Source organism: Ovis canadensis, chromosome 23 (assembly GCF_042477335.2).
Source record: "Ovis canadensis isolate MfBH-ARS-UI-01 breed Bighorn chromosome 23, ARS-UI_OviCan_v2, whole genome shotgun sequence".
NCBI classification, from domain to species: Eukaryota; Metazoa; Chordata; class Mammalia; order Artiodactyla; family Bovidae; genus Ovis; species Ovis canadensis.
In genome coordinates, this window is record NC_091267.1 from 74,593,268 (window position 1) to 74,607,473 (window position 14,206).

The 14,206-nt window shown below is 48.1% G+C and overlaps 1 protein-coding gene and 1 long non-coding RNA gene across 2 annotated transcripts in view; one reads left to right on the forward strand and one right to left on the reverse strand.

The window, feature by feature from the left end:
* Positions 1 to 1,238: 1,238 nt before the first annotated feature.
* Positions 1,239 to 6,616, reverse strand: LOC138428420 (uncharacterized). The gene is made up of 4 exons (XR_011252440.1): positions 6,256 to 6,616; positions 3,195 to 3,282; positions 2,964 to 3,006; positions 1,239 to 2,243 (listed from the first exon to the last, which is right to left on the reverse strand). It is a non-coding gene; the product is annotated as an uncharacterized lncRNA (long non-coding RNA).
* Positions 6,617 to 7,155: 539 nt separating this feature from the next.
* Positions 7,156 to 14,206, forward strand: part of PHLPP1 (PH domain and leucine rich repeat protein phosphatase 1) — a 232,283-nt gene continuing 225,232 nt past the window's right edge. Inside the window, exon 1 of the mRNA XM_069569000.1 lies at positions 7,156 to 8,269. Within this exon, the coding sequence (XP_069425101.1) occupies positions 7,156 to 8,269 (1,114 nt within the window). The remainder of the gene's footprint in view (positions 8,270 to 14,206) is intronic.

The window sequence follows — 14,206 nt, forward strand, 5'->3', positions numbered from 1 at the left end:
TCCGTGGCCCTGTGTCCCCAGGAGCCCCGCCCACACGGGAGGCTCCCCCGCCCTCCTGCCGACCAGGCCAGGGAGATCCAACCAGTCCATTCTGAAGGAGATCAGCCCTGGGTGTTCTTTGGAAGGAATGATGCTGAAGCTGAAACTCCAGTACTTTGGCCACCTCATGTGAAGAGTTGACTCACTGGAAAAGACTTTGATGCTGGGAGGGATTGGGGGCAGGAGGAGAAGGGGACGACAGAGGATGAGATGGCTGGATGGCATCACTGACTCGATGGACGTGATGAGTGAACTCCGGGAGTTGGTGCTGGACAGGGAGGCCTGGCAACTCCCTCAGTCGTGTCTGACTCCTTGCGACTCCATGAATCGCAGCACGCCAGGCCTCCTTGTCCATCAAATTCAGATTGTAGCAAAACCATACAGTTGATCTTGAAAAAACAAAAACCTTTGTTCTGAAGTATAAAACAAACAGGAAAGTGTATCAAGCACAAACGTATGACTGAACGTTTTTTTAAAACAGAGACCCGAATGCCCACTGCCTGGGTCAATGCACAGGACACTGTCCGTGTCCCAGGTGCCCCCCTCCCCCTGCCACATGCCCTATCTCCAGTTACAAACCACTCACTTCCACCTCCTTGGCCTGTTACTTACTTCCTTTCCCTGTAAGTTCTGCCCTCTAAATGGCACCCTACCCCACGCAGGTCAGTGTGGCTGTTTCTGCGCCCGACACCACCGCGGCCCTCTGGCACGCCTTCCGCCGCCTCTGGCTGCTCTCCCTCAGCATGCTGGCAAGGCTCACCCACACTGCCCAGCACTGCGGCGCTTCAGCCACTGTTCCTGCTGCGCTGGTACTTCGGACTACACTGGCACTCGTTTCTCTCTTTTGCTGTTGGTGGACACTTGGGCTGAGCCCGGCGGTGGCACCAGGAACCGTGGCTGCCACCAGCTCCTCCGTGTCTCCTGGCGCACAGTGCTCACTGGACTGATATTCTCGCCTCTGTGAGCTGACCTTGCTTTGTGCTGAGATTTCTACCCACTGGTGACCATAAAAGGGAAAACTGATAAAGACCCTGGAGTTTGAAGTCTGAGGCTGTGGATCTTACTGTCACAGATTGGCTCCTATTCGTGACAAATTCATATTCTCAAGGACTGACAACCCAGCAGTTTCCTTAAATGTCAAAATAAAATAAACCTGCTGTTATTTTAAATGAATTAGAAATTCTTTTAAATGGCAAGAATCAGCCTTAAGAGCCTCTTTATTTCAAATTAATGTCATCTAAATGTGAAAGCCTCTGCTTTGTGACTAACAAAAACATTTGCCAATATTCCAATTAAGACAATTTTGCCTTCAGCCAAAACCCAGAAGTTTCTTGAGCTGGTAGAGATTTTTAGAGATGCTATCTTGTTCAACTCCTTCATTTCATAAATCAGTAACTGAAGCCTTCTTGAGGCCAAATGCCTTCCAAGTTCCTGGTTAACTAGTTAGTACAGAACCAGGACCAGAATTAGTTCTGACTTCTGACCTTACATATCATTTTTGTTGTTCAGTCGCTCAGCCGTGTCTGGCTCTTTTCAGACCCATGGACTGCAACACACCAGGCTTCCCTGTTCTTCACCATCTCCGAGAGCTTGCTCAAACTCATGTCCATCGAGTCAGTGATGCCATCCAGCCATCTCGTCCTCTGTTGTCCCCTTCTCCTGCCTTCAATCTTTCCCAGCATCAGGGTCTTTTCCAATCAGTTGGTTCTTCTCATCAGGTGGCCAAAGTATTAGAGCTTCAGCATCAGTCCTTCCAATGAATATTTAGGGTTGATTTCCTTTAGGATCGAGTGGTTGGACCTCCTTGCAGTCCAAGGGACTCTCAAGAGTCTTCTGCAACACCACAGTTCAAAAGCATCAGTTCTTCTGGACTCAGCCTTCTTTATGGCACAGCTCTCACATCCGTACATGACTACTGGAGAAACCATAGCTTTGACTAGATGGACCTTTGTTGCCAAAGTGATGTCTCTGCTTTTTAATATGCTGTTAAGACACTAGAGAAGAGACTGCAGTAACGTAGCTTCAGGATAAGAAAGGTTGGCAATTACCAGGAGCGGAACCAGGCAAGAAAGAATCCCTCATCCAACCCCCAGCCTTCAGAGGGAGCACGATCCTGCCAACACTGTGATTTTGGACTTCAGCCTCCAGACTGTAAGAGTTTCTGTTGTTGGAGCCATCCAGGTCATACTACTTTGTTATGGTAGCTGTAAGAAACAAATACATCTAGCAGTCCAGCTCAGTGGATTTGGTGAGAAACGGGAAAAGAGCAAGATTTCCAGGGATTGAGCGTGTCTCTTATAATCTATTCTGGGGCAAAAAAAGAGAAAGAGAATCCCCATGCTGATTCCTCAGGGTATAATTAATGCCTCTAAGTACAGGAGAATCGTCTGGAAGATGTGTGTGTGTGTGTGCTATGTCGATTCAGTCGTGTCCGACTCCTTGTGACCCCACGGACTGTAGCCCGTCAGGCTCCTCTGACCATGGGCTTCTCCAGGCAAGAGCACTGGAGTGGGTTGCCATGTCCTTTTCCAAGGCATCTTCCCGACCCAGGGATCAAACCTGGTCTCTCACGTATCTGACACTGGCGGGGGGGCTCTTTACTACCCAGCCACCTGGGAAGCCCCACCTCTTGAGGATATTTTTTTATTTTTAATCGTGGAAGATTCAGGGGGAAAAGCTTTGGAACGTTGTAGGAAGGATACTTGTTAGATGTGAATCTTCATTGAAAGAAGTATTAGGCTACTGTTAGAACCCAAAATAGGATTCTAAAAGTTGGGCATCGATTTTTACAGTGAATATATTTACATGTATCAATATTATAGGAACCCAGTATTTAAAACAATTGTCTGATGAAGTCATATAAGAGAAAGAATAAAGAATACTTTGGGAAGAAATATCTATAGTCTAATGTATAGTTTACATACCTAGGTTTTCATATATCCCATTTGCCTGAAATAAGAACCATCTCTACAAAAGAAGAAAGTAGGTCAATTTTAACTAAAGCTTAAAAAAAAAATCACAATGCCTACATATAAACTTTCTTAGGGAAGGTATTTCTGTCTATACTATTCAGTGGGGGTGAGGGTCGGGGTAAATGATGCCTACATTTAAAAGCTTAATAAATATTTGTTGAATGAATGTCCCAGGTAATTTACATTGTTACCAGAAGTGGCAGGATTCCATGGCCTCAATTTTTTCCTCTAATACTTCATGGTTGTGACAAGAAACATCTCCCATTTATTTCTGTGAGGAACGAGAAAGAGACAAAGAATTAGGGGACAAAGAAGCATTCACTAAACTCTGAAAAGCTATCAGGCCGTGTGTATGAAGTAGGCCACCCAGTGCCAGGGGCAATCTTGATAAGAGTCCACATGGCAAGTCTGTGAGGCGTGGGCGAGCCTTAGAGAGCTGAGGTGTCACGGGAACGTGTGCGTTCAGGTTGGCCACCCTGGGCCCATTTAGTGCACTGAGCAGTTATTTGCTATCGTAGTAAAAGAGAATGAGTAAATAGTGAGCAATTTAGGGACGGTTAACCACTAGTAGCTCAAAGGATATAAAAATGTGAAACTATAATTAGATCCCTGTTATCATGTACTAACTAAACGTATTACATGGTATGTTGCATCTTTCTGAGTTTATTTCTGAACACAGCTGAGAACTTAACAATTCCGACTGAAACCATCCTCTATCAATTCATGCCTCCATTAAGATTCCAACTGCTTATATTAGAAAAAAAATTCCAAAGATGGCTTCTTTTTATCTTGGATCTAAGGATGCAAACAGGAGCAAAACACAGCAAGTCAGTTATCAATCACACAGCATAAAATAAACTGTAGCAGAAAAACTGAAAATTACATTCTCTTTTTCTATACTTAGCTGTGAAAATATTTTAACAAGTTGGCATCAGGGTTTGCAACTTTTACATCTGTTGTTTCTTTGGGGAATTATCTTTTCACATGGGAAGACGTCATTCTTTGAAAAGTGAGGCTAGTTACAACTGTGGTATTAGATTGTACATGTGGGACATTTTAGAGGGTTGGGGAGCATCTGTGAGTTACCGTGGTTTCAAGATACTGTCCTAGTCCCCATTCTGTTAAGTAGGAAAAGCTGCAATTTCATGGGTATCTGGAAAACATTTGTTCTCCACTGAAATCCTTTCCTCATTCAGAGAAATTGTACAGCAAGGCCTGGCTCATGGTCTGGGGGATGTTCCGTGATACCAGCAAACTCCAAGTTTCACTGTCATCATCACTGTCTTATTATCACTCTGAGGTTCCAGTGGGTCTGGTGTTCAGGGGGCTGTCTATGCTTTATGAACTCCTATTTCTTTCTCTCTCTCGCCTCTCACCCGCCACGTTCAGTCACTTTATTGAAGGTTTGGAAGTGGAACCAGGCAGCAGTCCCCAACTTTTTTGGCACCAGGAATGGGTTTCGTGGAAGACAGTTTCTTCATGAACTAGGGCGGGGGTAGGGGGGTAGATTCGGGATGATTCAAGGGTATTACATTTACTGGGCACTTTATTTCTAATGTTATTATTAATCAGCTCCACCTCAGATCATCAGGCATCAGACCCGGGCGGTTGAGGACCCCTAGAACCAGGGATGGGTCACACTGTGACCCTTGCCCTTCTGCTCTCCCCTCTGATTTTTATGCCTTCGGATACAATGGGATATGATCTCTTGTAGATTATACACACTATGCCTGAAATAGTTTCTCTACATAAAAATTATATCCTTCGTTCTCCCTCCCTCCATCAAAAGAACAAAAAGGACCCACTGTTTTTGAGGCTGGACTGGACTTCCTTTTTCTCCACCCTGAGATACCTGACCGTAATTCACTGCCCCCTATCTCCTCCCAATGTTAGTAACCCTTCACACCACATCTGGCAGGCAGGTAAGAAGACTCTCCAACCTCTCTCCCTGCTCCAGTGCTCTGCATACTAAATTCTCTGGCCAATGCTTTTTCTTTCATTTTTTCCAGGGGAGGTTTTTGGTTACATATACCTTCAAGGGGTAAACACAGTTCCTAAAGGACAGAAAGGCAGAGTGATGCTGACTGTGAAACTGCACAGGGTCCAGGGCTGAATAAGGGCAGCACTGTAGCCCGAGAGGGCGCACATGGAGCCTGGGCCAGGGCCGACAGTGTCTCTGACTGGAACAAACTCCCCTTGAGTTTATCACCTTAGCTACATAAACATAACTCTAGAAAGCAGATATATGAGACTTAATGTATATTTCTTAATATACAAAAAATTAAAGAGGCTTATAGGAATCCATGAAGGAACTAAAAAATATACAGAAATGTAAATAGTCCATGTTTTAGTACTGAAATTTAACGTGCTTTTAAAGTTTAACTCAGTTTCATTTGACACCTGGTGTTTCCCCCTCGTCCACACCCCTCTCACCTGCTGAACCTCTTTGTTTCTAATCTATAAACTCTGTAAAGGCAAGGGGAGTGTCTGATTTATTCCACTGCTGTAACAGACTGCTTGGTATGTTTATAATTGTTTGTTAAATTAATTGTATCTTATGTCTCTTGGAAAAATTTGCATTCTCTCTAATTTTACAGAAGTAATTCTGAGCTGTTGATTGAATTGAAATGGAATAAACATGTTTCATGAGGCCAAGAGATAATAATTCAAAAGAAAAATACAAAAAGTCATCTACAGGAATTTCAAGAATCAAGATAATATTTTTTGTCCTGTAACTTCTACTTTTCAGTAAAACTGTGTAGATAACCCACGTACACCTTTCTCTGCCCTTATTAGTTTCTATTATTTCAGCCACAAGTTCCAGTTTCTTTCTTTTTTCTTCCCTGTTTCTCTCTTTTTTCTTCCCTGTTTCTCTCTCCTTCCTCTTTCCTTAAACCCCCTACCCCCAATTCACCCCCAGGTTAAGTAACTTTATTGATGTTAAGCAGGCCCGGGATTGTTTGCAGCTGCACAAGTCTTATATGTAAAAATCCAGATTTATGAAACAATACGGAGGAATGGTAATTCAATTAAAAAGGTTTACCAAATTCTTTTAAACAGTAACCTCTCTAATCCAGCCTACAATATTGTTTCAATCGACAAGAAAGTACAACTCTACGCCACGACTAACACTGCGGTCGCAGAATGTAATTTTTTCTGAATACTGAAGGAAAAACCAAGGGAAGACGTTAAAGGAGAGCGCAGGGCCCGTTTCTTCTGTCCCACGCCTCCGTTCCAGCGTTACCTCTGCTTCCCATCGCCTTCCGTGTCCTCAGTCCTTTCGGACCTCAAGCTGAGCAGGGAGAGGGCCCGTCCTCGGCCGTTCTCCTCACACAGGACCTGCGGAGGGCCGGGCCGGGGCGGCACGACTGCCTCCGGGCGAGCTCGTAGGTGGTGAGGGGAAGACCGAGCGCCCGGACCTTCCTTCGTGCCGCCTGGAGTCTGTTCGAGCCCTGTCTCAACCAGCGGGAAAAACGAAAGCCTCGGGGAGCAGGAATGGGCGGGTAACTACAAGTTCATGAACCGAACGCCGCTGAGCATCGAATCCATCAGAGGGCACCAGACCCACAGTCCGGGGCCCGCGGCGGGCCGCACGGCGGGGCGGTGCTGGAGGATCTCTGGGACTTGTAGTTCGCCATGGTCCCCCTCGGGGACGCCTGACCGCGGCCTGGAACTACAGCTCCCAGGTGGCATCGCGCACTGCCCGTCTCTCGGCCCCTCCCCTCTCGGGCCCGCGCAGGAAGCCCCCGCGCCTGGCGGCGCGGCCCCGCCCCCCGACGCCGTCCCGCTTGTTTACCCCGAGGCTCCGCCCCGCGCGCCCGCCCGCGGGGTCGCCGTCACGCGGGTAATGCATATTCATGAGGCGCGCCGCCCGCCGGCCTCCCGCCCGGCGCTCCCGGCGCGCGATTAATATTCAATGAGGCCGGCTCCGCGGCTGGCTCGACTGCGCGAGGCGAGGGGCGGGCGGGGGGCGGTGGCGGCCGGGCGGGCGCGCGGGATGGAACACCGAGACGCCGACGGAGCGCTCCGAACCGCCACATAATCGCCCGAAACGGCCGCGCGAACGCCACTGGCGGCGCCGCCGCCCCCCGCTCGCTGTGCGACCGCTGCCCCCCGAGCCGGGGCCGCGCCGAGCCCCGCCGCCATGGAGCCCGCGGCCGCGGAGACCCGCGCGGAGGGCCGGGCCGCGGCGGGCGGCCCCGGGCCCGCGCTGACCGCGGCGCCGGGCCGGGCGGGAGGCGCGGCTCGCAGGCGGCGGCGCGGCCCGGCGCCCCTGCCCGCCGCCGGCGGGGCCGCCCCGGGGCCCGGCGCCAGCTCGCTGCTGCTGAGGAGAGGCCGGCTGAAGAGGAACGCGTCCGCCGCCGCCGCCCCGCGCCCCGCCGGCCTCCCCGCCCCCGGCCCGGCCGCGGCGCCGCCGTGCTCGCGGAGCCTGGACCGCCGGGCGCTGCTCCCGCGACCCCGGCAGATGCTGCCGCTGCAGCCGTCGGACCGGGACTGGGTGCGGCACCAGCTCCAGCGCGGCTGCGTGCACGTCCTCGACCGTCACCCGGCCGCCAGCCGCCTGCGCCCGGTGCTCTGCACGCTGGACACCACGGCCGGCGAGGTGGCCTCCCGCCTGCTGCAGGCGGGCCCCAGGGCCGGCGGCGTGCTGAAGGTGCCGGGCCGGGCCCCCGCGGGGCCGCCGCCCGGGAAGGCCGCGCTGCCCGCCGTCGGGGGGCCGCCGCCGCGCCGCGCCTCCCGCGCCGGCCCCGCGCCCGCGGGCTGCAGCCCGGGCTCCCCGCGGGCCCCGGACGGCGCGGGCCGGACCCCCGAGCCCGAGAGCCCCGGGCCGAGCCCGGGCGCCGAGGGCGCGTCGCGCTCGCCGGATCCCTACTGTTCATCGTCGTCCGAGGAGCTCGAGGCTGACCCGGGCCAGCCCCGCCTGCGCGGCCGCTCGTCGGGCTCCCGGCCGCTCTCCCCGGCCGCCTCCCCACCTCCGCCGACGGCCCCGAGGGGCGTCGAGGGCTCGGGCGGCGCCGCCCGCGACCGGCCGGCGGAGGAGAGCCCGGGCGGGGACGCGGCGGCCGCGGAGAAGGCGCCCCCGCCGCCCACCCTGTATGTGCAGCTGCACGGGGAGACCGCGCGGCGCCTGGAGGCGGACGAGAAGCCGCTGCAGATCCAGAACGACTACCTCTTCCAGCTGGGCTTCGGGGCGCTGTGGAGGGTGCAGGAGGAGGGCCTGGACTCGGAGGTTGGCTGCCTCATCCGCTTCTATGCAGGTAAGGCGGTCACCTGCACGCGCGCCCTCGGGGCTCTGTTAGCCCTTCGCCGCTCGCGCGGAAGACCGGTGGGACCCAGCCGAGCGGTTCCCGCCGCGGGTGCGGGGCAGGCGGCGGGGCCCCGGGCGCACATGTTCCTGAGAGGGGCCCTGCAGTGACAGTGCCGCCTTCGGGGTGCGGGGCTTGGGGCTTCAGGGCAACTTAACTTGCCGTGAAACTAGCGGAGGGAAAGGACCGCGGGAAACCCGGAGCACCCGGCCTGCGTCCGGCCTTGCGCGGCCGGCGGCGCCGGCCCGGAGCTCAGTCCGGGTCGGCCGGTGCCCTGCTCCTGCTCCCCGTCCTGTCCTTTGCCCACTTAGTCCTCGGTGGAACCCGGCAGCCACGATCCTCTTTAGTGATGCTTTTCCTTAGCGCTTCTTGGCTTTGTTTCAGTCTCCTCTGCAAGTGTACTTCTTGCATCAGAAGTGGTTTTGCCTATTTCTTTCTCTCAGTTTCTCCCCTCTAACCTTTATAGTCAGAACTGACTATGTGACTTCCAATAGGGATACATAGGGGTCACAGTAGTACTTTTGATTGCCGCCTCTCACTGAGTGCGATCTAAAATCCTCCGCATCCTTATTTTCATTTCTAGATTAAAGATCTTAAATCTTTTCATTGGGATAGAATTGATACATTAGATCAAGTTCTTGACCAGGGGGGACTAGTGTTTCTCTTTTAGCTGGTGCTAAATTAGGGAGCTACGGGTCCTGGCTGTATATTTGAGCTTAATAAGTTCTTTATGTCCTTTTCCTCTGCTGGTTTGAAGAATAATGTTTTAGTGGTAAGGAATTTTATTTAAAACAAGGTTAGTGTAATAGTTAAATCGGGAGTTACATCTTCCCCCAATTCACTAAAGTAGATTACTTCTGCACTGAGGCTGCGGGTGGTGGTGGAGAGAGTCCCGCTTGTAATCGCGTCATCTGCAGCCATTCCCTCCAGCTTCATGCTCTTGGTCCACACCTGGGTTCTAGCAGCAGTTTAGTCGCTGTGAATGAGGAGCTCTTCACCCTCCATTGAGATATGCAAGACTGGTAGCATTCCTGGTGAGATGTTCCTTTATGTTTAATTGAGGTTTTTCTATAATTCAGGTGGGTTTCTGATGGATTTTGGCCTCATAAAGAAAACCGTATCGTAATAGCTTTTGCAGTACCTGAAGATAATGCCCCAACCTGATGACAAGTCTTTAAAAAGATTATGGCCTAGAAAATAGGTGACTTTTTTTTTTAAATGTAGGAGCAACAACTAAATTCTTCTCCTCTCTTGTGGCTCACGTAATTTATAAAATACTGTTATTTTATGAAAGCGTTAAATGGTAATCATGCTTGGAGTGAGTGTTTTGTTAACATGAGAATGGTAAATGCCTGTGTGTGTGTGTGTGTGTGTGTGTGTGTGTGAAGAAGCAAGGGCTGTGTTGAGCATATTTTGAACATATTGCACATATTTTGCATGGAAAGAGCTCTGCATGCCTCATTTTCCTCGTGGTTGACTTGCTGACCATGATGAATGTCCGTGGGGTTTTAGGTGTCCTAGTCGTGGCATTTAAACCTTTGATTCCCCTTGATTGTCTCTTCAAGTGTGTCCAAAATGTTCTGAGTGGATGATATGTAGGTGTTTTGTTTGTTTGTTTTTTAAACTTATCCTGGTGTAAAGTTAACAGATCATCTTTCTGGTTACATCTCAAGTTTCTGGTGTGCTCGTTTGAAGCTTTTTGTTCTGTTCCTCATGAAAAGCAGTAATTGTTACTTCACGCTGAACCTGCTTGCTCTGCTGTAGTGTGCACAGCATAAATACATGTGCCCCTCTGTGTCTACGCTTGTAAAGGCAACTCGTAAAACGGGGAAGCCACACTCAGCATCCAGCCTGTTCTTGAATATGAAGCCTGTATACAGGAGTCCTAGAAGGAAGGTGCCTGATCAAGATGTCTAATTGCACATTTTATACAAAAGTGAGTTTAAGCCAAAGTTGATATATCAAACATCTCTGTTGGTATTCTTTTGACATAGAACAAAATTTACCATATCATGAATCCACTTGAACCTTTGTGAGGAAGTGTAATTGTTGGTGAACAAAAGGGCTTTGTTATAAGGTGGTCTCGCTTATCAGGAGAGCATTATCAAGGCTTCACATGTCATGGAGGTTTACATTAAGCTGGGAGGAGATCCCCAGAAATTATCCCTTTGGAATGTAGGACACCCAACAAGAAAGTGTTCTGTAGTAGTTCTTTTCCTGAAGAAGAGAATTAACATTTGTTTCACATGAGACCCTGTGAGTGGGTGTTTTATACCACGTTTGTTTTTAGAATTTTACATGTAACTTACTTTTAATTCTGTCGCTTCCTATCACTTTGTTTATATGTGTAGTTGGAGTTAAGAGTAGACTAGGAAGTTGCCTTTGAAGGCTTCCGAGTGTTTTCCTGTATTTAAATTGAGCTCATTACTTGTTGTTTATATAGTTTGTCTATCAGTTGCCTTTTTTTTTGAGAAGTTCTTGTCGGGGGAGAACTTCATTCTCTTGAGGTCACCTTTCAGTTAAATTTTAGTGTTTATAACTTGGCCCAAGTGATTCTCAAAAAGGCTTTGGAAGCCATTTGTGTTTTTTTTTTTAATATTTAAATATTTATTTAGGCAAAGTAAAATGAAAGTCTTTAATGAACTGAAAGGCTTTGGACTCAGGGTTCTTTGTGATTGCAGAGCTGTCATAGAAACTTTAGTTTGAAAATCGTTACTGCTCCTCTCAAGAAGCCATGCTCTTAGCTGACTTAAAATGAGAAAAAAATTAATTGTGGCTTTATCCGAAATAACTTGTGTGAAGTACTAAGTCTGTTAGGTACATTAACATTTAATTTCCTTTTAGGATCAGCCATCTTAAATTCTCCCTGAAAGAGAGTACTTTTAGGTGGAAAAACAATTCAAGAATCGGGCTGTTCCGGACTCCTGGGGGCACCTGAGACGCTGACCGGAGGCAGTGTGCACGGACTTCTAAATACTCTGGACTCTCTTCCGCCTTTTAGACTTGGTCGTCTCGCTGTCTCAGCTCAGACTGTGGCGGGGAAAGGACGTTGGCACAACAGAGCCCACTGTGCCTGGTGAACCCTGGACAAGACGTTTCCATGTGTGACTCTCTGGGGTTGCTCTGGAAAAGAGCCTTCTCGCCCGCTCTTGTTTTTCTCCCTTTTCTCTTCTGGGAATGATCGAACCTTCGTGGTTCCCTGTGTGGAAGTCGAGAAGGGCTGGCTCAGCATTAAGCTGCAGTGTCGACGAGCAGTGTCTCGTCGACGAGCGGTGTCTCTCTGCTGTGACCACAGCAGTGCTGAGTGACGCGGCGTGAGCGTGTGACGCCAGCGTGTGCTTCAGCGCTCCGCGGCGTGAGCGTGTGCTTCGGCGCTCCTCCTAAGAACAGAGGTTTAACTTTCTTTTTTTACATTTATATTTAATACTTGTTTTTGATGTAAAGTGCACACTGTCTTGTCCTTCGTTAACTGTGGTTTGATAACGTCTATTAATATGTTGGGTTTACTATCTTCAAAAATCTTAAAAGAGCTTTGATATTAATTATCTTGCGTCCTTTCAGAAGCATTAACAGGGAGGAGTCAGTATCAGTCCTCTTTTCACACAGAGAAGCTGACGTGTAAAGAGTTCTGATTCTTGCTTGTGGTTTTTCAGTTCTTGGCAGAGCTAAGAGAGCATGCCTGTTCTGTCTTACAACTCATGTCACTTTCCATGAAATCTCCTTTACGTTTGGATTTTTAACTTGGATACAAGCATTCAGGAAATACGCTATTTTTGCTGGTAATGAGGTGATATTATCCTCTAGTCCCAAGTGGTATTCCTTGTAAAATGTGGACGGTTCTATCATGCTGCCTTTAACAGAAAGAAGCAAGACTGGACAATAAGGGGGCAATACCGAAAGAGTACGAAAGTGTTCCAAGTATCCCGGTGGCAAATAGTCATGTGTACATTCAAATTGGTGTGATTACAGCTCACCTAAAACAGGGAGGCCTGGCGTGCTGCGATTCATGGGGTCGCAAAGAGTCGGACACGACTGAGCGACTGAACTGAACCGAATGATCCTTTATTCTCTTGCTTGAGCATGTCTCCGTTCTTAAACCATAAAGCCGTCACTGGCTACAGACTATCAGCACTTGATCTGAAAAGTGGATAAGTTTTGAAGATGGTGGTGTGACACTTCACTGCCCTTAAAACATAGCTTTACTTGTAAGTATCAAAAATAGCTATCATGAAAGATTTGCACAAATCTTTTATTTGAAGTAAACTTATTTATACTTTAGTGATCAGTAGTGCTTTATTAAGGTCACTGTGCTGTTCAGTTTTTGTAATTTCTATCTTATATAGTGCCAGAGAGTAAGTACTCTCCCTAAATTTCATAGTTATTCCTAAAATGATGTGTTTTTTTTAATTGTAGGGAAAGGAGATGAGTGTAAACAGGTTTATGCAGTTTCTTTCTTGTATCTGTAAGATTGTTAAATGATTGGTTATCCCAAGATTCTTCTTATTTTTTAAAGTGTAAGGTGTTTTATTTTCTTGTTCTCTTTCTTTCTGGAATGCTGAATTTGATTTCTTGGTAACATAGCATTTATTGAGGTTGTGTATCATCCAAGGCTCGTATAACACTTGGCACTTTAGTTTAAACATTTGTTGAGTTGAATCTGTGGCATTTTGTGAAGCAGCTGATGGTGTGTGTCCTGAATCTTCGGCTTTCCTTCCTGTTTCCCCAGGGGTTGTGTTAGATGCACACACATCTCTCCCAGGACACACCCCTCTCCCAGGACACACACACCCACACCCACACACCCCTACCTACCTACCTCCTAGGGCAGGAGATTGTAGGTGTTAATACCTTCACTCTTAATACCTTCATGTGAAGGAAGCTCTATGTGGGTTTTGAGATTCTCTTTTAAAGTTTTCTTAAAATTTAACAGGTGTGCCCCCCTCCTTTTCACAGGCATCTCTTACCTCAACTTTGAGATGAATTTAATGAGGCATCTATCAAATGAGGCGTCCCGGATTTAATGATTTGATTATGTGCCAGGGTTGAACACGATTCAGTCTGCCTGGACAGGAGGAGGGTTTAATTGTGCTGTGACAGTTGAGAGACCCTGAAGCCGCTCAATAGAAAAGCCTTTTCTTTAAAGATGCTGGCATTTTGAAAAAGAGAAAGAAATGTTATTAAAACGTCCAAAATAGTCTGGGTAAACGAAGCCTTTTTTTTCCCCTCTGAAAGTCTCACCTTCTAAAGCCTACTCCACTCCAGGCTTCAGGGACAACACTGGTGACGAGAGGTTCTGGGTCTGGCTTCAGGCCCCTCTGCGTCTTGGGCAGACTTTTATACTTTCCTTTGGTTTTCTAAAGAGAGTAGAGTTAAAACCAAAGAAAATATGGATTCTTTAGACGTATTAGCTGCTTATAACCTAAGTCTGTGTGACTGATTGTTATGAAACTTCCTCTCTAGGCTTTGGAAAATTTTCATAAATTAAAATTCCGGGGCCTGGAAAAAATAGACTTTAATGATAGTTTGATTAAAGAACATTAGGATATTTGGTTAACTACGAAATAGCAGCTCTTTCAAGGTATGTGATAATTGTACTTTAGAATCGAGAATAGTAATGGTCACTGGATTACTAAAGGGTAATTACATGTCAATTTGGAGGTAGAATGGTTTTGTTTTATATACAGATATAAAATATACACCTGGTATGCCTTTTAGTATGTTAAATGAAGCAAAGCGTAACCATCCCATAATGCCACATTAATGCGGAAGCGTTTCCCTGTTGTATTTTTACATTTGAGGTTGTTCTAATACATTGTAAGGTATTAATAATGAAGTGTCTTGCTGAGGTGCGAGTCCAGTGACTTCAGAGTTTGGGGCTTGGACGTCCTG